The following is a 27,207-nucleotide window of genomic DNA, read 5'->3' as shown; positions in this document are numbered from 1 at the left end:
GCAAACACGCTGGAGCGTGCCACACAGGTGGAGCGCACGACAGAGAGCTGTGGAATGTCTGTTGAGTGGGCGACACACTGAGCACTGATTGACTTCGTCGCCAATGTCGAGGTGTATGAGGGCACTGAGTTTGCTGTACCGCGTTGTGAAGGAGTGGATGAATTGCAAGTTATTATCCTGTCGCCACAGAGTTGGTTGACTGGGGCCGATGAAGTGGAGTGTTTGTTGAGTACTGTTTTTTTTTTACCTCGTCGCCATAGAGTTGTGTTGTAACCAAGGTTGAGATTTACAAAACACAACTTTATTATTTGCTTCAAATGCAAAATACACTATTTACACAAATAAAACTGAAATTTAACTTGAAGCAAAATGAATTAGGAATCTTGAGAAAGAGTCTATTTTTAGTACACTATATACAAGTTTGCAGTATTTACATCCACTACTATCTAGAAAAGATAGTCCTTGTGATAAGAAAAGTCGATAGTCCAAAACTACCCGAAGTACTGACATAAATGTTTTGGAAAGTCCTTCCTTGCTGAGTTCATAAAAGCAAGTTCAATGTTGGAAGAATTCTTACTTGGCGAAACCAAGGGAGCTTGCATTAATTAAGGAAATATGATGGTATGTAATAGTATGACAGGATATGGGCAGCGGAAGAGGAGCGGTGACCAGAGGTGAGACCTCGTACTGCCAGAAATTCAGTCCACCTGGTCGAAGCACATTTTCAAGAGGAGTAGCCTCCGTGCTCGACGTAGGGTGTATTCTGGAGCTGGACACCGGGGCAAGTGGGCATCTGGACAGGCTGGGAGTTCCTCTTTATAGTACACACACAACTGTCCAGGCACGCGCACTGAGGGCTGCGCGTCGAGGCTAGAAGAATGACACTTGGCGCGCGTGTAGCTGGCAGGCGGAGCGAGAAGGGAGCGCCGGACATACAACAGCGCACACTGCTCTTTCAAAACAGTGCGTCAGAGTAGGTATCGAATAGCTGGCATACTATGATGAACCATGTGTTACGTACCAGCAGTATCAGAAAATGTATGAACCAGAGGATTGGCGTGCTAAAGAAGAAAGTTATCTAACTCCTCAGCTATTTCCCGCCAATATTCAGTTATACTCGGTACGCAGCAGTAATCCCATCTATCGGAGTTGAATGTCAGCATAAGAGACAAAGAACATTACAACAAACAACGGGCAGTATAATGTTATTGTTGATCTACGTTACGCGCTTTCGATATTGTAGGCCTTCACATTATTAATTGTCTTCCGGTTCTGAAATACCACTCTTATCATAGTCGGTACAGTAAAACTGAATAAAACATAAATGATCGGAAATTATATTCTCTATAACTTTTGTTATGTAGTACTTTTCCACAGGACCAAGAACATAGGTACGGTATTTAACACTTAAATTTTAGGTGCCTTCCCGTAAACTACCATTTCACCCAGGTTGAATAACATTGTTTATAGCTTAAACTGTAGTTTCTTATTCCCCGACTCTATATACCGATTTTCATTAAATTCTGTTTACCCATTTTGTCGGGGCTCGGCGTTGATATGGACTTAGCAACAAAAATCAAAATTCATGAATATATGTGTTATCATAGCCGGTACGGTAAAAATGCATAAGACGTAAATGATCAGAAATGTAATTCTATATAACTTTAGTTATGTAGTATTTATCGATATGACCACTAATAATATAAATATTTGAGAATTGAATTTTAGGCATTCCCCTAAACTACCATTTCACTCAGCGTGAATAAAATAATTTATAGCCTAGATTGTAGCGGTTCACCACCCAACTCTACATACCAATTTTTATTAAATTCTCTTCAGCCGTTTTCTCGTGATGCGTGTACATACAGACAGACAGACAGACAGACAGACAGACAGACAGACAGACAGACAGACAGACAGACAGACAGACAGAAATTACGGAAAAGTAAAAACTGCATTTTCTTGTTACTGTGGACATGATCGATACAGAAATACCATTATTTTCAAATTCTGAGCAATGTACAGACAGAACTCTTATTTTATATATATAGATGTGTAATACGATTTCGTCCTTCCTTCTGCCTTTTTTTATTTTTATTTTTATAAATGTTGTTAGACAGCATTGTAAATATATCCGAGTCTTATTTTCAGACCGGGTTTCTCGATGGGTGCTCACACCCTATGGATTCCGATGGAGATGTTTGCTCACAATCGCCGGCGTCTATGTGAGCGACTGCGGGCAAACAGAGAAGTTCCCTCCTGTTCTGTTGTGTTGCTGCAAGGTGGTGAAGGGATCAACTTGTACGCCAGCGACGTCGAATACCTCTTCCAGCAGGTAGGTGACTTTATACTGTCCTTACTACCAGGATCAGTACTTCTGGCAGATTGTATGCATGGATCTGCGCCTATTCGGACACTTTAACTTTCCTATGCTGTAATCTCTTCATCCAGAATTACTCCGAACATAAATATTATAGGCATCAAATCTCATCCAAATTTTGTGGGGTCTCCTTTTTTTACGGTCTAGAGTTGTTCTTAAATGGAATGGGATGGCATGGCATATTTAATGTGAAGAGTTAAAAATGTATACTTGATGGTAATTTTGCTTTAGGTTTTTCTTTTCACTTTCCTATAAAGACTTAAAAATAACGCTTCTTGGTGTATTAAATTATTATTTAAATATATATCATCCATGACCAAGGACTACGGCAGAGTAAATTTAGTAATTTAGGGAATTTCATGCTGTACTTATTATTTATTATATTGATTATATATGTGTCTTAGAAATTAATTATGAAATAGAAGCGCAAATAACCCCTGAATGCAATAATTAAATGTCTATATTTTAAACCCTCTCTTCATAGAGAATTTTTAAAAAGGCTCAAGGGTCAAATCTGAATTATTAAATTGGACAACCCTACGACTGCTCTCAACACAGACGTGTGTGGGTTTTAGGAGACATGAATGGACAGAGGAAACTTACCTCCTTTTTTATTTTTAAGTTAGTACGATAAACATTAGATTTTTGGTAGTATAAGTCGAGAATAGCTATTCAAACAAAATGTGTCCTTTGGTAATGATTTGTGTAATTCGGCTTACAAAGTACTGTTTATGCGGAGAGGTTTATTTCCAGAAAGTTTATTAACACCTTTCCCGTAGTTATATACAAAGGCTACGTACGATAGGAAGTAAGCATTAATATTCACCCATTCTGTACGCGTTGACTTAACTTCTTGTAATTGTCTTCTTCTGCTGCGTTTCCCACCCTCGGGTGGGGTCGTGGGTGCGAATTGTTTTGCATATTTGGACTTGGCCATGTTCTACGGCCTGATACCATACCTCACGCCAACATTATGTGGAGAAATGTATTCATTATTGCATGTTTCTTTGGTAGTTGGTAGTGTGGTGTGTTATGTATGTATGAAGAAGAGAGAGTTGGGACAAATACCCGTCTCCGAGGTAAGGAATCAACCAAACGTGATTTAAGTCCCCGACTCGGCCGGGAATCGAACCCGGAACTCTCTGAACTGGAGGCCTCAACGCTAACCATCTCGTCAAGGAGCCAGGCATTTAACTTTTTGTTTTATAGGAGATAAATTGTAAAGCACGAGGGTTTTTAACGTACTGTTGAATTACTTTATGGGAGGGAAATGTCGTTGCTGGAAGAAATTGTCGTACAAATGCGAATGAGTCCGAGTGAGTGACATTGTAAACAAGTTTCAGCTGTAACATTACATTACATGTTCATTCTAATTCATTTTCGTAAAAAAACAAAAAAAAAAAAAAAAAAAAAACCGCAATATTGCCGGTGTGTTCTTCTACACATTCGAATGGAGAATGCATCTGCTTTGTACTTCCTATAATTTCCGTTAAAGCATGAATAATGTTCGTTATGGACTGTAGCTGGTGTTGTGTGTATTTCCGCGCCCTCGTCGACTTTAAACTAACCCTATCTGCTTTTAATTTCCCCCTTACTACAACACCTGCCTTACATGCTAAACAGATGAACGCAATATCCTATGCTAATCCCCCTCCGCCATCTACTTCTCTCTCTGCATTGCGTCTTGACAAGTTGAAGCTTCATATGAATGTTATACAGAACATTTTTTTTTTTTTTTTTTTTTTTTGCTGCAGTCAGTTAGTCGCGAACAACCTGTATCAATTCTACAGTATTTAAGCCACAATGGCTAAAATATTGTTCGAAACATAATTTTCGCAGTGGGTAAGTTTTCAGTCACCTCTCGGAACTCTAGGTAACGTTTTAACGTGGTTTAGCAGTTTAACCCATCTCACTTTCAACATTATTCTGAAACACTATATTTCAAAGACTTTTCTCCTCCTTTCTGCTTCATTTATTGCTTGTGTTTCACTTCCGTGCAGTACCACACTCAAATATTTTCCTAATACTTTTGTCCAATTAATATATTTGAGGTGAGCAAATGACGTTTTTTGCTTTCCTTGTTTTGCAAGTTTACAATTAATTCCTCTTTACTTCTGTAATATTCTGCTACCCAAATAGAAAATTCCATCCACTTTTTAAGACTATTTTCTGACCTGATTTAACTCGGCTGTAGACTATTTCAGATGTATTTTTTCATCTTGTTCATCTTCTCGAGAACAATGTCCAATCATTCATCAATTCCTCTATATACTTTGCAGACTCAAATTGACATTGTCGGCAAATCTGAGAGTTTTGCTTACCTCTCCAGGAGCTGGGATCTTTCTACAACACACCTGACGTATGCGGACTGCATCTAACTTTGGTCTATCTCTTTCCCAGTTTTCAGTTCTTTCACTAACCATTACACATCAGATATACATAATTCATTAAGTAAACAAATTTTTAGTTTTACGTGACTTTTGATATCATGATCATGGTCACATTACCTCCAGTTTTACGTGGAATCCGAAGCACAGGGACGTGACTTTTCATTTTAAAAAGTCCACATGCAATGGCTGGGTTTCGAACCATTGATAAGGAGTCAGTGATGATTCCACTCAGCATTCGCATCCCCATTTTTACACATTAAGAAATTTAAGGATTCGTACACTGCAGATCGAAACCAAGGTCTTAAGTATTTAATTTGGAGAGGCTGTCTTGTACTCGTATTGAAATTAAATGTCTTATGGCTTTTAGTGCCGGGATATCCCAGGACGGGTTCGGCTCTCCAGGTGCAGGTCTTTCTATTTGATACCCGTAGGCGACCTGCGCGTCGTGATGAGGATGAAATGATGATGAAGACAACACATACACCCAGCCCCCGTGCCATTGGAATTAACCAATTAAGGTTAAAATCCCCGACCCGGCCGGGAATCGAACCCGGGACCCTCTGAACTGAAGGCCAGTACGCGGACCGTTCAGCCAACGAGTCGGACTGTACTCGTATTTATTTGCCAGAAGTAGGTTGTTGTGGTTTCTCATTGTGAACAATCTCGGTTAGTTCTTTTATTTTTTCAATTCACCTGTGTGAATCGTAGTCATAATCCTGATCAGTTAAAATTACATTCATCTTCTATTCTCAAATGATATATTTATGCTTCAGGTATGTAATTGAGTTCGGTTCCTAAGCTCATGATCGGAATTTCTCCCCAACTCAAGTCGACGATGTCCATGAGTCCGGAAACTCTTTATTTTTACAACTCTACGTAGCACATTAACAGTGGGAAATACACAGGAACAGAACGTACCAGCATAGCACATGAAACTCTTTCTTACATGAAATTTTCCAAACGCCCTCCGTTAGCATAATACATGCATCAAACCACCGTCGCATGGAATCCCGGATGCGGGATGAAAATACTGTAAAGCGACCAGACCCTTGTCCTCACAACATATTTTCTTCGTGTACGTGTGAGGAATGTGTCCTGAAAGAATACACCCACAGTATCCCCTGCCTGTCGTAAGAGGCGACTAAAAGGGGCGACCGAAGGATGATTGTATTAGAACCATGAAACTACTTGTGATTAGTACCATCACGCGGGGAATACCATGGGTCGCCTTTACTTGCGAGTAGTACCACTATGTTAGATACACAACAGGTTTGTGATTAATAGCAGCAGAGCGTGGATTCACTGTGGGTTTACAGTACCTGTGATTAGTATCACTATATGAGCGACACTGTGTGTCTGCGTTGCCTGTGATTAGTACCCACTATGCGAGGAACACCACGGGAATACTGGCGCCCGTGATTAGTACACCTGTGTGAGGAACACCGTTGGTTTGCGTTGCCTATGAGTGGTGCCATTATGTGAGAAACACCATAGGTCTGCGTTACCTATGCGACGTACAATGCCTGTGAGTAGTACCATAATGTGTGGAACACACACTTTTGATTAGTACCGCAGGGTGACAAATACCATGGTTCTACTTTACTAGCGGAAAATAGCATAATGAGGGGCCGTTTACATTGATTTTGGTCCCTTTAGACATCAAGCATCACCGTTTCCGAATGTTCTTTAGAAGCAGTCCCTTGGTCAGTAATACAATCGTTTACAGGCAGTTCCTGGGAAGGTGGGGCATTGCGGGTCGGATCCACTGATTGTCTTAAATTCATATTCATCCATGCATTCTTCATCATCACGTTTTGAATTCTGGTCAGTGGATGATTTTGTACCTTTAAAATGTCATTACATTTCGTCTCATTTCGTTCCATTAGGGGCCGATGACTTAGATGCTAGGCTCCTTTAAACAACAAGCATCATCATCATCATCATCATCATCATCATCAATTGTTGCACTCTGTATTGTATGGGTTAATAGACATGTCATTAGAAATTGTTAGATTCTAAAATATTCTTGATTTTGTTCAGCAATACACGTGGTCAAAAGAGACTCCACAGGCGTTGGGTTTTTTTTTTCTTTTTCGTTTTAGTTGGCTGATTCTGATATTGAAATATGTTGCAGGTGTTGTGGTTATCGTGACCCGTAACCTTGAATCGATTGTAACTTGTGCGAGCTCATCAGTTTATGTATTACATGGAAATATGAGATTTTATTTGATTATTTTAAAGCTGGCTCCTTTGCATGTGGCAACATTGTCAGTGAAGTTCATAAATCACTCAGCAGCTGGGAGTCTGCCACGACAGCTGGCATGGGTTCTTCTCCTTCTGTAACTTTGTATCTTCAACAAAATTCATGCATTTATTTGGTCTTGCTGTACATGCAGCCCACTAGTGTATGTATAGAACTTATGTTGGTCCCAGAAAGCTTTCATGTGAATATACGTACAGTATATTTAATTAAATAAGTGAAAAATATGTTTAACGAGTTCCCGTATGCACCGTGTAAATTCCGTTGTTAAAATTGAGACATGGATAACTAAAGTTATGACTCTCCTCCTATTATCGAAACTTGCAGATGAAATTGCTAATACGTATTTGGGGTGAACTTGTATTCTTAATAAGATTTTGTAAGTTTGGGAAACAAAGGGAGTATTTTTATATATCTGTATTTTTCTTTAACGTTTCCGAGCTGTATTGAAGAAGTGCTTTATATCAATATTGTATATATATTTCATACCAAATCAGAGAAATGGGAGAACACAAAATTTTGTATTATTTGAAGTTCCTTTTTGTGTATGTCTTTATACAAGTGGAAAACGCTATACAACTTCAATATGCCTGTAATGATTTTCTGATGGAGATTGAACAAAATTAAAAAGTGGTCAGCGAAGAACTATACTAATTAAATCTTAAGGTATTATCTTTCCTAGATCTGGACATCGGACAGATTTGAAAAGGGTTCTTTTTACCAACATTCCCAATTCCGGTGACTGACATTATTACTTGCAGAATAATCAGAAGTCTGAATAGTAGAGAATTGTCTACATTTAAAACTTTTTTTTTACATGTCCATACAGTGCTTTTACAAGAATTTTCTACAGGTAAATATAGACTATTTTTCTTTAAAAATTAAATTAAATTAATTTTCAGGTGTTACTCTGTAATTGTTTAATGGGACCTAGCTATAGGTCCTGCCTCCCTTCCTCTATAGGCGTGTTAAGTAGCCTGCATAGTAATATATTTTTCATTCATGTGCATTACTGTAGACTATGTGAATAATGCAACTTGTGAATAGACTACATTTCGAATATGGAATATGAAATGTTTATAGATAACCAGTTGTTTATTCGTATAACCAAGATTATTGGGAATAACTTATTCCATTTTAGTCGTAACTTGATGTGTAACTGTGCGTTGTAAGCAATCTTCTGCCTTACCTTTCGAGTTGAATATATCTAAGTAATTCTATAACGACGTAATTCAGGAAGATTATGAAATATGACAACAGCTTGTTGACTTTAGATGTTCACTTGGACATCCGGTGAGCTGTTTATTATATTCGTGAGTTTTGTATAGTACTGAGATGACGAGGTCAGCTGGGTGCCAAAGGTTGATTTTTAAATGTTTCATTTGTTAACGATTTTTTTAATATACAAAGAATCGTTTTCAGTTGGATATGGAGCAAGATGAAGAACAAATAAAAGCAAATCGGTTGAAATATCACTTAAAGAATGCATTGTATATAATCACTCCGCATTCTGTTTTTGACAGTATACTACACATTGTGAAATCTGCATGTTGAGTAAATTATAAGCTGCTGGTATCGGCTGACCACTCGGTTACCCAAATTTACAATACACCGTTGTAGTTCCCAAATTGGCTGTACACCGAACTTTTGGAATTATACCTGTAAGTACGATAAATCAAAATAGATGTTATCTACAGAATATGAAAATATTAAAATGGCAATGCCGGACTGAGTCACTCAAATGGCTTTCTAAGCTCAGCCTGAGGGTTCGATTCTTTCTCAGTCCGGTGGTATTTGAAGGTCATCAAATACCTTACTCTTGTGTCTGTAGATTTATCGGGATGTAAAAGGACTCCTGTAGGACAGAATTTTCGAAGCCTCGGCGTCTCTGAAAACTTTAAAAATAGTTAGTGTTACCTAAAACCAATAAAATTATTAAAATGGTAGACCTATTGAGCTCTATTTGAAATTCGTCTGCAATGACACCGCGATATTTACCTGCGGTTTCTCAAGTGCACATACTGTGAGAATACTTACAGACGTGGCCAAATTATTAGAGCAAACGTTCAAAAATTTAATTTTCAAGTTTAATTGTGAATTGAATACATAAGATGTTACCAGTTCTTAAGTTGATGACTTCAGTACTTGGTACACATCCCCTTAGCTTTCATGAGTGACTTGATTCGACTGGGCATACCCTCAATCAATATTTTACACTGACTCTGTTTTAATCGTCATCAAGAAACCAGATATGAACGAGCTTCTCAATCAAGCCAATTTTTGTCGTTACATTTGTTTTTCGGATATTTTTTCTTTGCTATCGCCCAAAGATTTTCTGTGGGATTCATATCTGGACTGTTTCTAGGCCAATCAAGCACTTTTACATTGTTTCTCATTCATTTTGGCCAAACCACTCTTGCACCTGACGTAGCAACGGGTTCTTAATACTTTAATATATTGTTCATGGCTCATAGTTCTTTCTACAATATACAATGGTCCACAGCCGTACGAAGAAAACACACTCTAGAACATGAGTGAAGCTGGGTGCTTCACACAGTTTGGATGTAATGCTTCTCCTTTTCTTCCAACTTGTTTCTTCTTCGACATAAAATACCGATTCGTCACTAAAACAAACCTGAAGCAGATAAATAAATAAATAAATAAATAAATAAATAAATAAATAAATAAATAAATAAATAAATAAATAAATAAGCCTAGCATTAATTGCAATAGACTGTACAATTTCAATGAAAAATATCATACCTAGTACTGTACTGCTTGGTTACATCGGTTAGATGGGATTAGAATTGGAATAATGAATAATAGTAATCATAACAATACAATCTTCTGAAATGAGATTCCTAAGATCAGTGAAAGGATACTCCCTAAAAGATAAAATACGAAATGAAGAGATAAGACAACAGTTAAATATATTCTCAGTGAATGAATGAATATTCCAAAACAGGATAAATTGTTAAAACCACGTTCTGAGGATGGATAACAACAGAATCCCAAAACTTGCCGTGGAATACCATCCTACGGGAGAAGAGATATTGGCCGTTCTATGAAGAGATGGAATGAAATTTGAGGTCGGAACAGGCTATTAGCCTAATCCATGAAGAGGAAGTAAAAAAGTAAATAATAATAATTTTGGAATTGCAGTAGTTGTCATGGAATTGCGTTTTTCAGTCATCAGATGACCAATTCTGGAGAGTCTTGGCCCTCTGAAACCTCTTTGCAGACATAGCAGAGGTCGTCGTGCTTTCATTCCAGCATTTAACAGCTCTCGTCTCAGGTGGTGGTGGTGGTGATTATTGTTTTAAGAGGAAGTACAACTAGGCAACCATCCTCTATATAACACTAATCAGAAGGAAAAAATGGAAGGGGTCCGACACTTCGAAAAATGAAGATGTCGGCCAAAGGAAGAGAAGGGCCACGAAGGGCGTGAAAATGAAAGACTCCCTAGCCCTCGCAAACCTAATAGCGTCGGGGTCGGAAAAGAACAAGAGTTGACCAGGGGCGGTCGGATAGGAGAGATGAAAGTGAGGAGCCTGGCACAAGTAAGTGGAAGCAATGCCAGGACTCAGCTGAGGGCCCCGTGGTCGCCAACCCACGCTCCAAAGTTCAGAGCCCCTGGTGCCCCTTTTAGTCGCCACTTACGACAGGCAGGGGATACCGTGGGTGTTATTCTACCGCCCCCACCCACAGGGGGAGCTCTCGTCTCACAGTCTTGGTTGATACGAATGACCCATAATCTTGTAATTTCTTACAAAAATCCGAACTAGTAGCCTTGCGATTGTTTACTGACACATTAATCAGTTTTCACTTACTCCTTGGGGTTAGTTTCTTCTTTCGCCCACATTTTCAGCACGTTGTTGACATTTTGTCTTCCCTTTGTCATCACATTGTAAGATTCTATCTACAGATTACTGGTGATATTTTCAATCTAGAAGCTATCTCATGCTGTGAATAACGTTTCTCAACAAGTAGCTCTCTGACAATGCCTATCTTTCTTGGTGACAGGTCCTTTTACTCCCCATAACCTCAAAATTTTACAAGGATTAGGCTATAAAGGTCGATAATTAACATAAAGTTAGAAATATATCTTTTACTCAGTAATTTGGCCACGTCTGTAAAATTTGTGATGACATGCAGGTGTTCAACTCGTATTTGGCATGTGTGGCTTCACGTGGTGCCGCACCAATGCATTTCGGAGATGATTTAAGACTGTTTCAAAACGAATACTCCTGTAAATTCTTTTGCAGCAATTCTACTATCACGTATAGCTACTCTTTAACTTAGCTTACTTGTAGAAAGCTTATAACTGCATTTTCAAGGTAAATGCCTTAACGAGGAAGTAGACTAGGAGGTCTGGTCCTAAAGGTGGATATTTTATCTACCGAGTATTTGAAGATGGTTGTATTGGAACAGGACAGAATACAGAAAAATTACTCTTATGTTCCTATTCCGGGTTGGACCGTGTTGCATTATATACCTTGCCGACATTTCGAATGCATTGCAGTACTCTGTCAAGGCGACTGAAGTGTCCCTGCTCGACCCGAGGTAATTCAATCTCCCCAGGCAGCTAAAATTTGAGTATAGTAGATTTGAGAATATCCTTCTCATAAAGGACTCATATCTTATTGTTATGGCCGATGACCTATCTGTTAGGCCATTTTAAACAACAATAATTATCAATCATCTTATTGTTAGATGTGAAGGTTTTACGTCTGTTAAATTACTGCAAGTTCTTTCTCCGGGTTGGGGCGTTTTGTTTTATGTAGCGTAAGGACAAATTGCCGACGTTGGTAATTTATTATTATTATTATTATTATTATTATTATTATTATTATTATTATTATAGACCCTCCGATGAGTGTGGGCGGCATCTGCCATGTGTAGGTAACTGCGTGTTATTGTGGTGGAGGATAGTGTTATGTGTGGTGTGTGAGTTGCAGGGATGTTGGGGACAGCACAAACACCCAGCCCCCGGGTCATTGGAATTAACCAATGACGGTTAAAATCCCCGACCCGGCCGGGAATCGAACCCGGGACCCTCTGAACCGAAGGCCAGTACGTTGACCATTCAGCCAACGAGTCGGACAATAATAATAATAATAATAATAATAATAATAATAATAATAATAATAATAATATGTATGTTGGGTATTAAGCCGCAAGGCTGGTTTGATCCTCAACAGCTCCGCCAACAGCTGTCATAGATAGCCTAGGCATCACTGAAGCGGTGAACTAGGGAAATTAGGAGTGAGGTAGTTTCCCGTTGCTTTCCTCACCGAGCCAGAAGTTGCTATTACATATCAGTCTGCCAAACTCACTGAAATGCATGCACCAACGACCCTATAAGTGACATTTTCACTCCATCCATAGCAGGGACTGGCTGTATAATGAATGAAAATATTGGCTTCGCACATACCTCGGTCACTTTCATATTGTCAAAGCCAAGAATGAAACTGAGACAGATCAATGCAGGTAACACATTTATTCTAGCCCATACCAGAAGACACAGTGCACTGTAAACTCTACATCTTGCCAGCAGAGGCATATAATAATAATAATAATAATAATAATAATAATAATAATAATAATAATAATAATAATAATAATAATAATCTTTTTTTCTTTCCTTCCTTCCTTTTTTTCTTTCTTTCTTTCTTTCTTTCTTTCTTTCTTTCTTTCTTTCTTAATCCGTTTATCCTCCAGGGTTAGTTTTTCACTAGGACTCAGGGATGGATCCCACCTCTACTGCCTCAAAGGCAGTGTCCTGGAGCGTGAGACTTTGGATCTGGGGATACGACTGGAGTGGAGGTGGGTTGACCTCCCGAGGCTGAGTGGATCCCGTTCCAGCCATCGTACCACTTTTCAAATTTGGTGGCAGAGCCGAGAATCGAACCCGGGCCTCCGGAGGTGGCAGCGCACCACAGAGGCAGACAATAATAATACCGGTAATAATAATAGCGTAGAAGTGTGACATAGATAAAGCAGATAAAAATGGAGAAAGAAAGAGAGTGCAGTTCGTGAACCAAGCGAAGGCCAAGATCCCTTTCCTTAACAGTTCAGCTGTGTGTTATCGAGCTTTGCATTCTCCGGAAATGGGGCGGAGGCCATGACGAGACGTGGCGCGTCGAGCCGACAAACCAATGGAAAAAGGAAAGAAAGCTGCAGTGGCAGCATAAACAAAACACTTTCTCGTTACGTCAGCTGAAGCATCTGCGCCATGTTGTGGCATGACTGGGAATAGACAAGAGAGCTATTTTCGTGCCTTGGGCTTTAAGGTACAGTTACACCATGTTTCGCTTCGCAGAATTCTTAGCCGGCAGGCAGATAACGCTGGCTATCACTTGTAAACAACACTGCCAACTAAATACAACAACAAATTGCAGTTTTCTCGCGAATCATGTCGCGGGGTATTAATTATATACAAAGGAAATTTCTCTTTCAGTTATATGCGACCAAGAGCGTAAAATCGTGTGTAAATTATCTCAATTTTAACAAAATGTTAACGTGAATAATTAACTAAATAAACTTGGCAGACTGGATAATAATAATAATAATAATAATAATAATAATAATAATAATAATAATAATAATAATAATAATAATAATAATAATAATAATAATAATAGTACGATACCATATCACTAATAGACAAATTGTAGCCAACTGCATGACTGTATTGACCATATCTTTACCAATAATTTTTTAAACGCATAGTTTAAAACAATAATATTTTCAAAGATGTGTCCATTGTAAATGATATTATAGCTATGCGTGGCAATCCTGCATAGCTTGCTTTCTTTTCTAGTGAGCCCTGTTTTTTCCTGAACATAATGCTGGAAGTTAGTCTGAGAAATATTACTATTTACAGCAGACGGAATTAAAATGTTCTCACTACATCTTTAATAAGAAGTGAACTGTGCCTGACTATATTGTAATTTCATAACATCTGTAATGAGGTTGCAAACAACTATCATCTGAGGTCGAATCTTCTGTTCTTTTCCTTTTCTTACCGCTTTTCCCACACCTATGGGGTCGCGGGTTCGAACTGCGTCGCACATGTGGATTTGGCCCTGTTTTACGGCCGGATGCTCTCCCTGACGCCAACCCCATATGGAGGGATGTAGTCATCATTGCGTGTTTCTGTGGTGATTGGTAGTGTAGTGTGTTGTGTGAATATGAAGAGAAGAATTAATCAGAAGCGATTAAAATCCCCGACCCGGCCGGGAATCGAACCCGGGACCCTCTGAACCGAAGGCCAGTATGCTGACCATTCAGCCAACGAGTCGGACTCTCTGAGGCCGAATATTTCCAGGAAATGTTTATGGTTATTGACAGAGGTGTCCCCACCACAACACAACGTTCGCAAGTCAGATCCGCTTTCGCCTCGCTTTATTACCCAACACGTACTAGAGGAAGTCAGTACAATCAAAGAGTTATGCATCATGTATTGTGAGTTTCTTCGTTATTGATTGTGATCTGAGCAATGTTTACCAAATGGAAGATAGTATAATAATGACACTTTGGAGAATAGCTGACCACCTCGGTGGTTAGCATGCGTGTAGTTATATCACATTCAGTATAAGAAAGTAGTGGAATGGCATTCTATTTCACGATGTGTTGAGAAACCCTAATCAGTCACAATTCCAAATAATAATAATAATAATAATAATAATAATAATAATAATAATAATAATAATAATAATAACTCCGAGGTGGTGCAGCTCTTTTGAGGCACACCCTCCATTGGAGGTGAGCTGCATGCACCATTTTAACCACATTCCGGCCCTCTTGCCATTCTTACATTTCTGGTAGTACTGGGAATCGAACACGGACCACCGAGGACGGCAGCTAATATTGCTAACCGTTACGCTACGGAGGCCAATATGGCCTCAGCTAAAATATTGCTTTTACGCCATTTAGGCTGCCTGCCCATCAATTTAGACGTTTTGGTTTACTCCAACAGATGGCAGAGAAACTCGTACTCTCGTGGGTGCTGTGCAGCTGAGTTTCGGTGAATTTTGTCGCTCGTGTCGGTGCGACGCAAAGCCAATTGCAATGCAGGATCTTCTACATGCGGACATCGTGCGACATGGAATACCGAATGGAATTCCTACTTCCTCTGCCCAGTGTTGCCAATCGTAGGGACATATCTTCTTGCTTTGATAACCGTAGGGACGGATTTCATAAAATGGTATGGTATGTAGGGAAAAGGAAAAATGACAAATATTCCATGCCCTTTAAAACTAGATGTGGTTATGTTGCACATACAAGATGGTCGGGATCGACCGAGCTAATTTATCTGGATGTAAAAATCATGCTTCGCAATTAGCACGATTAATATAGGAAGACCGAACGAGTTGCCCATGCTGTTAGAAGCGCGCAGCTGTGAGCTTGCATTCGGGAGATAGTGGGTTCGAACCTCACTGTCGTTAGCCCTGAAGATGATTTTCCGATGTTTCCCATTTTCACACCAGGCAAATGCTGGGGATGTACCTTAACTAAGGCCACGGCCACTCCCTTTCCACTTTTAGCCCTTAGGGTCGTAAATTCTTCCTACTTTTCAGGTCTGTGAATTACATTTTCAGTCCACAGATATAGAGAGAAGTACAATTAAACGATCAAGATATACAATTGAATAGGGGACTTTCAAGAATCAAGTTATTACGGCACTTAGTTTACATACTCTGCCTTATGAAGCGAGAGGAGCGCCAGAACAATTACCAGCTACTGTATGGCGTCCGTACGTAGAAACCTTGACCGGCAAAGGCTTCCCGCCAATGCAGTATTTCTGTGTCACCTGGCTTTGGTGACGTGGCACTCGTGCTTAAACCATGACACTGATGTTAACAAGGCCGAGAGAGACATTGTACTTGCTGCATCACAAAGATGTTGCTGAGATGTCCAAAATGCTCTGCTTATTTCTGAGAAGTGTACTCGGTACTAGAGCATTCCGTCTGCGTTTGAAAACACCTATGTTGTAACCAATTGCAAGGTGAATTTCGTTCGCGTCTCGCAGCGATATTCGGTTCATGTTCCGTAGCAGCTGTGCGTTCTTACCTGCGATCCCAATATTAACAGGCTACAAAATAGTACTGTCTTTACCGAGGGAGTGCTAACGCTTTTGGTTATATAGCTGTCAGCTTACATTCGGGAGATACTGGGTTCGAACCCCAATGTGGGCAGCCCTGGAGATGGTTTTTCGTGTTGTAACCAAGGTTGAGATTTACAAAACACAACTTTATTATTCGCTTCAAATGCAAAATACACTATTTACACAAATAAAATGAAATTTAACTTGAAGCAAATGAATTAGGAATCTTGAGAAAGAGTCTATCTTTTGTACACTATATACAAGTTTACAGTATTTACATCCACTTCTATCTCGAAAAGATAGTCCTTGTGATAAGAAAAGTCGATAGTCGAAAACTATCCGAAGTACTGACATAAATGTTTTGGAAAGTCCTTCCTTGTTGAGTTCATAAAGGCAAGTTCAATGTTGGAAAAATTCTTACTTGGCGAAACCAAGGGAGCTTGCATTAATTAGGGAAATATAACGGTATGTAATAGTATGACTGGATATGGGCAGCGGAAGAGGAGCGGTGACCAGAGGTGATACCTCGTACTGCCAGAAATTCAGTCCACCTGGTCGAAGCACATTTTCAAGAGGAGTAGCCTCCGTGCTCGACGTAGGGTGTATTCTGGAGCTGGACACCGGGGCAAGTGGGCATCTGGACAGGCTGGGGGTTCCTCTTTATAGTACACACACGACTGTTCAGGCACGCGCACTGAGGGCTGCGCGTCGAGGCTAGAAGAATGACACTTGGCGCGCGTGTAGCTGGCTGGCGGAGCGAGAAGGGAGCGCCGGACATACAACATTTCGTGGTTTCCCATTTTCACACCAGGCAAATGCTGGGGCTGTACCTGTACTCTTAGCCCTTTCCTATCCCATCGTCGCCATAAAGGTAAGGTAAGGGTTATTCTGCCCGAAGGCAGGTCCGAACCTCCGCAGAGGTGCTCCTGAGCCGGAGTTTACGTGCGGTAGGGTGGCCAGTTCCTTTCCTCTCCTCCATTCCCTTACCCCCACCAACAGCGCGTGGCAACCCATCCAACTCCTGACCACGCCCAATGTTGCTTAACTTCGGAGATCTCACGGGATCCGGTATTTCAACACGGCTACGGCCGTTGGCATCGTCGCCATAAGACCGTTCTAAATCGGTGCGACGTGAAAAAAAAGTAACATATTTGCTTCTCTAAAATCGTGATGCCTATCCTCTGCCTGTATCACTGTGAATGGGGGATACAGTGAATTTCCTGGGGCTTTTATCTTGAGCTTGGCCAGTGTATGCTGGATTCTTGAAAAGTCACATCCCTCTGGTTCGGACTTCATATAACACTGGAGATCTTGTCGTAATCGGGATATGAACAGTAACACTTGTGGTTTCCTTGATTTCCTCCTCAGCTTACTCTTGAGTTAATTACTGACCGTAGGGCCCGTAGGTAAGTCTGACATTACTTCCACTTACTTGTGGCAGGCTTCCGACTTTCATCTTTGGCATCTGACGTCTCTAGGTCAACTCTTGTTCTCCTCCGACTTCGACGATAATAAATGACAAGTTATAAAGTTACTACCCTTTTCCAACATTTTCTGTCATAAAATTCAGCAACTTAAGTTCCTTACTTTAGGCTTGTCTATTTCATAAACGATTATAATTTGTACTATGGTATGTTGGTCCGCCTCTGTGGTGTAGTGGTTAGCGTGATTAGCTGCCACCCCCGGAGGTCCGGGTTCGATTCCCGGCTCTGCCACGAAAATTTGAAAAGTGGTACGAGGGCTGGAACGGGGTCCACTCAGCCTCGGGAGGTCAACTGAGTAGAGGTGGGTTCGATTCCCACCTCAGCCATCCTCGAAGTGGTTTTCCGTGGTTTCCCACTTCTCCTCCAGGCGAATGCCGGGATGGTACCTAACTTAAGGCCACGGCCGCTTCCTTCCCTCTTCCTTGTCTATCCCTTCCAATCTTCCCATCCCTCCACAAGGCCCCTGTTCAGCATAGCAGGTGAGGCCGCCTGGGCGAGGTACTGGTCATTCTCCCCAGTTGTATCCCCCGACCAAGGGTCTGAAGCTCCAGGACACTGCCCTTGAGGCGGTAGACGTGGGATCCCTCGCTGAGTCCGAGGGACAAGCCGAACCTGGAGGGTAAACAGATGATGATGATGATGACTATGGTATGTTGGATTAATATATATTCTATATATACTAGTGGCCAACGGCCGTAGCCGTGTTGAAACACCTGATCCCGTGAGATCTCCGAAGTTAAGTAACATTGGACGTGGTCAGGAGTTGGATGGGTTGCCACGCGCTGTTGGTGGGAGTAGGGGAATGGAGGAGCGGAAAGGAACTGGCCACCCTACCGCACGTAAACTCCGACTCAGGAACACCTCTGCGGAGGTTGGGACCTGCCTTCTGGCAGTATAACCCTTGCCTATACTAGTGGTTAAACATCACACTAATTCGGTTAAATCGATATAGAATTAAGCAAGAAATATGACGCAAATTAAGTTACGATCAGTCTGCATTTTATACATGATTTATATATTTAGTAAATAATATTTAGTTTTAAGGTTGGCCTAGAATACATATAGGTGGGGCCTTCCATATTTCTGTTTTGCGAATTGTGGTAAATAAATAATACTAACACCAAAGATAAAACATGTGCTGTTAGTCTTCGGAGGAGCGGGGATGGGTGCCTGTACACAGCCTGACTTTTTAGCTGGGGGCATCAACTACAGCAGGTCGCCAACGTAAGGTTTCCGTTTTAGTTTTTCTGTGCAAGAATAAATGGGTACTTGTCATTTATGCGACTGGACGCTGCTGTTGTGTTGTAGATTTGTCATTCGGTTGACTCAGCCTCATGAGAGTAAATGAAAAAACCGGTACGTTTCTCGGCCATTCAGTTTGCTCTCTACCACAGTAAAACACAATTTTTAGAAACTTTTAAGGAATTTAGCGTGGCCCAATATACTCAAGGGCTGTACGTCTTCAGATGTACTGTATTCATCTGTAGTAAGTAAGCGATCGTGAGAAGGACAAGGAACTGTTTGGGTTGGACCTGATGGATTGCAGTTAAACTTGATAAGATGATTAAGACGTCATAACATCGCTGCACGTCTGCTATTGTTTCGTAGGCTGTCCACAACATGATAAAATGAGTATGAGTAATTCTGAATAAGAATCCGGCAGTTTCCTCCTTTGTGCTAATAAAGATTATGTTAATAGCATGCACGTTTTACACAGATGCCCAACTTTTCATACGATGTAATATTTGAGCTTCTATTAGAAACGAAACAAAAGGGGTTTTTTAGGAGTTGCTTTACGTCCACCGACACAGATAGGTCTTATGGCGACAATGGGATAGGAAAGGGCTAGGATTGGGAAGGAAGAGGCTGTGGCCTTAATTAGGTGCAGCCCCCGCATTTGTCTGGTGTGAACATGGAAAACCACGGAAAACCATCTTCAGGGCTGCCGACAGTGGGGTTTGAACCCACTATCTCCCAGATGCAAGCTCACAGCTGCGTGCCCCTAACCACACGGCCAACTCGTCCAGTCGAAACGGAAGTATACATCTATACTAATATATAAAGAGGTAAAGTTTGTTTGTATGTAATGGCTAATCTCAGGAACTACTGGACCACTTCTAAAATCTATTTCACTAATAGAAAGATACATTATCCCCGAGTACTATATGCTATATTTTATTTTCAAAACAATTCGAGGGGGCGGGGACGTGGGGAGATATAAGAATACTAGGCTAATATAGGCGAAATATCGAATTTGTCGTACAAGGACGAGACAAAGCTCATTTTAAGCCCCTTGACGCGAAGAACAAACTCGGTAAGCCCTACGGCCCGAAAACCATGTTTTAAGGCCCTAAAACCAACCGCTTTTGAGGTATTGGCACCACACTACCCCTGCTCTAGGAATCGGATAAAGTAATGAACTGCCGTAACCATGGCAACATCAGCTCCAGTATGCTTACAGGAGCGAAATTATCTACAATATATCACAAAAACCTAGCATGTTACAGACATAAAATTTGGTATTCGGAATCTCCTTTAAAATAAAAGAACACAAATTTTTGTTTTCAGAAAATCCACTTAAGGGGTGGGGTTGAAAAGAAGTGAGGAAAGACTTGAATTCTTTATATGAGGACACATATATCTCAGAAACGGAAGAAGTTACAGATGTTAAAATTGGTAGGCCGTACTTGGAATCTTTTAAAAATAAATGAACGCACTTTTTCTGAAAAATCCACTTAAGGGGGTGATTTTTTTAAGCGGGTGATATTTTAAAATAAGTATCTTCTTCTCTTCTACCGGCTTTCGCACTCCTGTGGGGTCGCGGGTGCGAACTGTGTCGCACATGTGGATTTGACGCTGTTTCACGACTGGATGCTCTTCCTGACGCCAACCCTATGTGTAGGGATATAATTACTATTGCGTATTCCTGTTGTGTTTGGTAATGTGGTGTGTTGAGTGAATATGAAGAGGAGAGTGTTGGGACAAATACAAACATCCTGTCCTCGAGCCAGAAGAATTAATCACCTGCGATTAATATATCCGACCCAGCCCGGAATCGAAACCGGAACTCTGGGAACCGAAGGCCTCAACGATGAACTCTCAATACCAAATTGTACAGTGTTTTTCCCAAAAGAGGCCAAAACATGCATGGAAACACTACACTTATTTGCAACCGTAAAGTAATGAAATGTGTCCGTTCTCTCTTCCGCGTAGGTTAACGTTGCCGTTCTCAGTATTTCGATCAACTACGTACTTACTCTGCATAGACGTATTAAAGGACCAAGTTATAAAATGTGTACACCAGACTTCTTTTACATGCAAATATCAGTTTCGTTTTCAACTACTGATTTTCTCTTATGAAAGTTTACTGTCCTTCTCTGGGCTAGAACCTACGATTTTCGCCTTTAAGACATTGCTAATCGTTTGGCCACGTTAAATGTGGTGTTTAAGGACGGAATTGCACCAGCGACAATATTTTTCTGAGCATGTAGTGCTACATAGCGTTCCCGTACGTCTTATTTTCCCCCTGCACATAACATATTTTAAAAGAAAACCGGCCAGGAAATGTGTGCCGAAGTCGCTCCTTTTTATCTGTTTGAGTCAAAGAAAAGCCACATTTTGCTACGTAAGCCCTGGTAGTGCGTTGACTGCATGACCGCTCCACTATCGTCTGTTAATGAACACTCTTTGTACTTATCTTCACCGAGTTGGCTGTACTGGCGTGCTTCTTTCTCTGCGTGGTTTGAGGTTACGTACTTACGTAAATGCAACATGCTGTTCAGAGTTACTGATTATTTTTCTTTATTCTCAGCCACAATGCAAATAAAGGACGTGGTCCCCTCGTTGATAAATGCACAGCGGGCAAGGACAAAACAGGTTCATGACTGGAAATGTACACTGTAGTAGTGTACAACTTTATGGTCGTATGCTGCATTCGGTGCACTTGCTGGGAAACAAAGAACTTCTTGAAGAGATTACATCTTCTAAAAAGTATTCATGATTCATGGATAGGATTGAAAATAGCGGTTATTGTGAAATTGGCCCTTAATACATTGAATTGTTACACTCGAGAGTTGGTGGGTTCGAATCTCACCGCAGGTAGTCTTGATGTTGATTTTCCGTGCTTTCTCATGTACACATCAGGTAAATGCCAAGGCTGTGCCATAATTAAGACCACTGCTGCGTCCTTTTTTATCCTTCGTTATCCGAGCGTCACCGAAACCCTACCCATGTTCGTGTGGCGTTAACTGTCTAGCAAGTAATAATAATAATAATCATAATACATACATACATTATCATTATAGACTGTTATGCCTTTCAGCGTTCAGTCTGCAAGCCTCTGAGAATTTACTAAACGTCGCCACAATCCTCGATTTGCAACTAGTGTTGTGGCCTCATTTAGTTCTATACCTCTTATCTTTAAATCGTTAAAAACACAGTCTAACCATCGTCGTCTTGGTCTCCCTCTACTTCTCTTACCCTCCATAACAGAGTCCATTATTCTCCTAGGTAACCTATCCTCCTCCATACGCCTCACATGACCCCACCACCGAAGCCGGTTTATGCGTACAGCTTCATCCATCGAGTTCATTCCTAAATTAGCCTTTATCTCCTCATTCCGAGTTCCCTCCTGCCGTTGTTCCCACCTGATTGTACCAGCAATCATTCTTGCTACTTTCATGTCTGTTACTTCTAACTTATGAATAAGATATCCTGAGTCCACCCAGCTTTCGCTCCCATAAAGCAAAGTTGGTCTGAAAACAGACCGATGTAAAGATAGTTTCGTCTGGGAGCTGACTCCCTTCTTACAGAATACTGCTGATCGCAACTGCGAGCTCACTGCATTAGCTTTACTACACCTTGATTCAATCTCACTTACTATATTACCATCCTGGGAAAACACACAACCTAAATACTTGAAATTATCGACCTGTTCTAGCTTTGTATCACCAATCTGACATTCAATTCTGTTGGATTTCTTACCTACTGACATCAATTTAGTCTTCGAGAGGCTAATTTTCATACCATACTCATTGCACCTATTTTCAAGTTCCAAGATGTTAGACTGCAAGCTTTCGGCACAGTCTGCCATTAAGACCAAGTCGTCAGCATAGGCCAGGCTGCTTACTACATTTCCACCTAACTGAATCCCTCCCTGCCATTTTATACCTTTCAGCATATGATCCATGTAAACTACAAACAGCAAAGGTGAAAGATTACAGCCTTGTCTAACTCCTGTAAGTACCCTGAACCAAGAACTCATTCTACCATCAATTCTCACTGAAGCCCAATTGTCAACATAAATGCCTTTGATTGATTTTAATAATCTACCTTTAATTCCATAGTCCCCCAGTATAGCGAACATCTTTTCCCTCAGTACCCTGTCATATGCTTTCTCTAGATCTACGAAACATAAACACAACTGCCTATTCCTCTCGTAGCATTTTTCAATTACCTGGCGCATACTGAAAATCTGATCCTGGCAGCCTCTCTGTGGTCTGAAACCACACTGGTTTTCATCCAACTTCCTCTCAACAACTGATCGCACCCTCCCTTCCAAGATGCCAGTGAATACTTTGCCTGGTATACTAATCAATGAGATACCTCGATAGTTGTTGCAATCCTTCCTGTTCCCTTGCTTATAGATAGGTGCAATTACTGCTTTTGTCCAATCTGAAGGTACCTTACCAACACTCCACGCTAATTTTACTAGTCTATGAATCCATTTCATCCCTGCCTTCCCACTATACTTCACCATTTCAGGTCTAATTTCATCTATTCCTGCTGCCTTATGACAATGGAGTTTATTTACTATCCTTTCCACTTCCTCAAGCATAATTTCACCAACATCATTTTCCTCCTCCCCATGAGCTTGACTGTTTGCAACACCACCATGATGATTTCCTTTTACATTGAGAAGATGTTCAAAATATTCCCTCCACCTCTCCAGTGATTCCCTGGGATCTGTTATGAGTTCACCTGAATTACTCAAAACACTGTTCATTTCCTTTTTCCCTCCCTTCCTAAGATTCTTTATTACTGTCCAGAAAGGTTTCCCTGCTGCTTGACCTAGCCTTTCCAGGTTATTACCAAAATCTTCCCATGACTTCTTTTTGGATTCAACAACTATTTGTTTCGCTCTGTTTCTTTCATCTACGTACCAATCCCTGTCTGCCTCGGCCCTTGTTTGGAGCCATTTCTGATAAGCCTTCTTTTTACGTTTACAGGCTGCTCTCACTTCATCATTCCACCAAGATGTTCGCCTTTTCCATCTTTACACACAGTTGTTCCTAGGCATTCCCTTGCTGTTTCTACTACAGCATCCCTGTATGCCACCTATTCACTTTCTATATCCTGAACCTGCTTACTGTCTACTGTTCGAAACTTCTCACTAATCATATCCATGTACTTCTGTCTAATTTCCTCGTCCTGGAGATTTTCTACCCTTATTCGTTTGCAGACAGATTTCACTTTCTCTACCCTAGGCCTAGAGATACTTAGTTCACTACAGATCAGATAATGATCTGTATCATCGAAAAATCCCCGAAAAACTCGTACATTCCTAAAAGATTTCCTGAATTCGAAGTCTGTTAAGATATAGTCTATTATGGATCTGGTACCCCTAGCCTCCCATGTGTAGCGGTGAATAGCCTTATGCTTGAAGAATGTATTCGTAACAGCTAGACTTATACTAGCACAGAAGTCCAGCAAACGCTTCCCATTCCCATTAGCTTACATATCTTCCCCACATTTACCAATCACCCTTTCGTATCCTTCAGTGCACCATAGTAGTTTTTCAGTAGTGTCCTCTAGAAGAGAAAGTTCACACTTCTTACTACCGGTACAACAAAAATACATCAAAAGTGACACAGTTCAAAAACTCCAAAATTTCCAAGTAGTGACATCTTCTGAGAAACTTGAAAATTAATACCGTCGATAAAGTTCGGACTTCCTCCAGCAGAGGAGTTTCAACTGGCGCAAATTTTAACTTAGCGGCGTGGAGGTGTACCGCCCGGTACAATAATAATAATAATAATAATAATAATAATAATAATAATAATAATAATAATAATAATAATAATAATAATAATAATAATAATAATACATTCGAATATGCTCATTGCTGTTAGCCCATCACCATAAACTACAGTTATCTGTTGTAATAGTATTTTAGTAAAGTATAATATTGACATATTTTTAAGGTCAGTTGTCCTTCTCGTCGCACTGGTCGTACTGAAAAATTGCGTCCGTTGTCGTCGGAATTTGAACCGAGAACATTCGAGCTAGAGTACCTCGTTAGGGTCCCCGCCCCTCTATGATATAGGCACAGGCCTCCATATTTTTGGTGGTGTTTAGCTAATGAAACACTTCTTGTCTAACATGTTGTCCTACAGTGTATGTCTACGCCAGCCTGTCATGGCAGCGACGGTGAAAACCAATTTAGAGCATACTACTGCACTTCAAAGCACAATACTCCGTGTGTAGTTGTGCGATTGCTCTTACGTCTTAAGATATCCTGTGGATAATACGTGGATGATCGGTGAATACAGAGCAGGTTTCGGCCAGCAAGTGGGCCCACCGAACAACCGAGCAGAGGAGGGGTGACCGCGGCTCTACGCCTCTGTGTTCGGGAGACGGAGAGAGGCTGGTCCCCACCGTCAGCTATCCTGAGAATGGTTTTCCGAGGTTTTCCATTCTCCTGCACTAAGGCGAATGCCGGGACAGTTCCTAATATAGGCCACTGCCGCCAACCCCGTCACCTCTTCCGAACATCTCCTTCACCGTATAAAATCTCCTTGGACGGAACGAAAACTTGTGTAGATAGATAGATAATACGTGAATATCTTGGCCACATTGTGAGCGAATGTCTTGGACACATTATGAGGAACGAACAAAAATATCGGTTTGTAGAAGTCATAATACAAGGAAAATCTGAGGGTAAGCGAGTACCTGAGCATTTCCTGGTTGGCGAGCTTAAGAGAATTGTACTATGATATGAACTCTGCTCAACTCTTCAAAACTGCACTTGACAAACCAAAAATGGCCATGATGATAGAGAACGTCTGTAATGGATAAGGCAGACAAAGAGTACAATTAATTCCTGATTCTTCTACCGTAACGCAATACTCATTATCGTAGGTATAATATGTTATTTTGAAGTGCTGTGTGCAAAGATGATGCGTTCTTAACACGTCATTTTCTCAGTGTATATGAACATGTGGTGTGTCTGAATCTCATTTAGCTAACTCGCTAGTAATAAATCAAATTGACAGTACCTAGTTAGTGAATGGTGATTGATTAAGAAGCAGCATTTCCTAAAGGACGGGCATCAAATCAAAAGACCTGCACCTGACAAGCCGAACATGTCCTCAGACACTCGCGGTACTAAAAGCCATATGGGTTCGAGCCCCACTGTCGGCAGCCCTGAAGATGGTTTTCCGTCGTTTCCCATTTTCACACCAGGCAAATGCCGGAGCTGTACCTTAATTAAGGCTACGGCCGCTTCCTTCCAATTCCTAGGCCTTTCCTATCCCATCGTCGCCATAAGACATATCTGTATCAGTGCGACGTAAAGCAAATAGAAAAAAAACATATGCCATTTCATTTCAAAGTGTCTTGGATGTAATTTCGTTACCTGAGTGTTATTTACAGACAAACTGCAGCTCTACAAACATAGCTTTGACAATGTATTCATTAAGAGTGTGTGTGTGCTTGCAAACTAGAAAACAAACCATTGCACTTAAATAGAACACAGCTCCCCCATTTTCATTTATTTTGTTTTGTTTGGCGGCTACGTTGAAATGTTAGTTGATGAATGGAACATGTATTGTAAGATTGCGCTAATCTAATCAATACATTACGTTAACTATCGATTAGCAGCTATAGTATTGAAAGCTGGCATAGTTTGGTCATGATGTTGACACACATAGAAACAATGACGATGAGGCTTAGTAAATAAATTGTGTGTTGCATTATCTTTAAACTTCCTGGATTGTGGTCATTTCATGACAGGAACTGTTGTTGTTGTGGTGGTTGTTGTAAATGAGGAAAACCGCTACATCAATTCTAAGAACTGAGATGACGTAGATTAAATGTTACCGTATTTATTGGTGGCTGCTAACAAAACATCTATATTCCACAGGAAGAAAAGACCAGACCTAAGCAAGTAGTCGTCGAGACCAAAATAAATCTTGGAAGGACGTCGGAAGGTACCTAAAAATGTAAGGTCTTCCGGAAAATCATTTCTGTAATGTAATAACTAATATTAGAAATGAAGAAATGGAAATGAAAGAAGTTAACCTCGGATAGAACCTTACGAACTTCGAAAATCGTGAAAGAAGTTAGCGGGACGTATAAACCAATAACATTATTGCTGGAACCTTACGAAACACTGGGCAGATGGAAGGAATGTTTTGAAAACCTTCTCACTGTAGAAGGAAACCTTTCTAGTATTATCTTTAATTAATCAATTTATTGCAACCATATGGTCAAAATATATACACTTAAATACACTCAGATATACATTAGTAATAATAATATACAATCAATGCGTGCAAAACATCATCAGTTATTGATACAATTGT

General features: G+C 40.6%; 1 protein-coding gene across 1 annotated transcript in view; it reads left to right on the top strand.

Annotated features, from left to right (window-relative positions):
• Positions 1–27,207, top strand: part of Dip-C (dipeptidase C) — a 1,401,195-nt gene that overhangs the window by 93,747 nt on the left and 1,280,241 nt on the right. The window contains exon 2 of the mRNA XM_068227217.1: positions 2,152–2,335. Coding sequence (XP_068083318.1) covers positions 2,152–2,335 — 184 coding nt within the window. The remainder of the gene's footprint in view (positions 1–2,151; positions 2,336–27,207) is intronic.

The sequence above is a fragment of the Anabrus simplex genome, chromosome 4 (genome assembly GCF_040414725.1).
Source record: "Anabrus simplex isolate iqAnaSimp1 chromosome 4, ASM4041472v1, whole genome shotgun sequence".
Lineage (NCBI taxonomy): Eukaryota > Metazoa > Arthropoda > Insecta > Orthoptera > Tettigoniidae > Anabrus > Anabrus simplex.
This window is presented reverse-complemented; position numbering and strand designations above follow the sequence as displayed.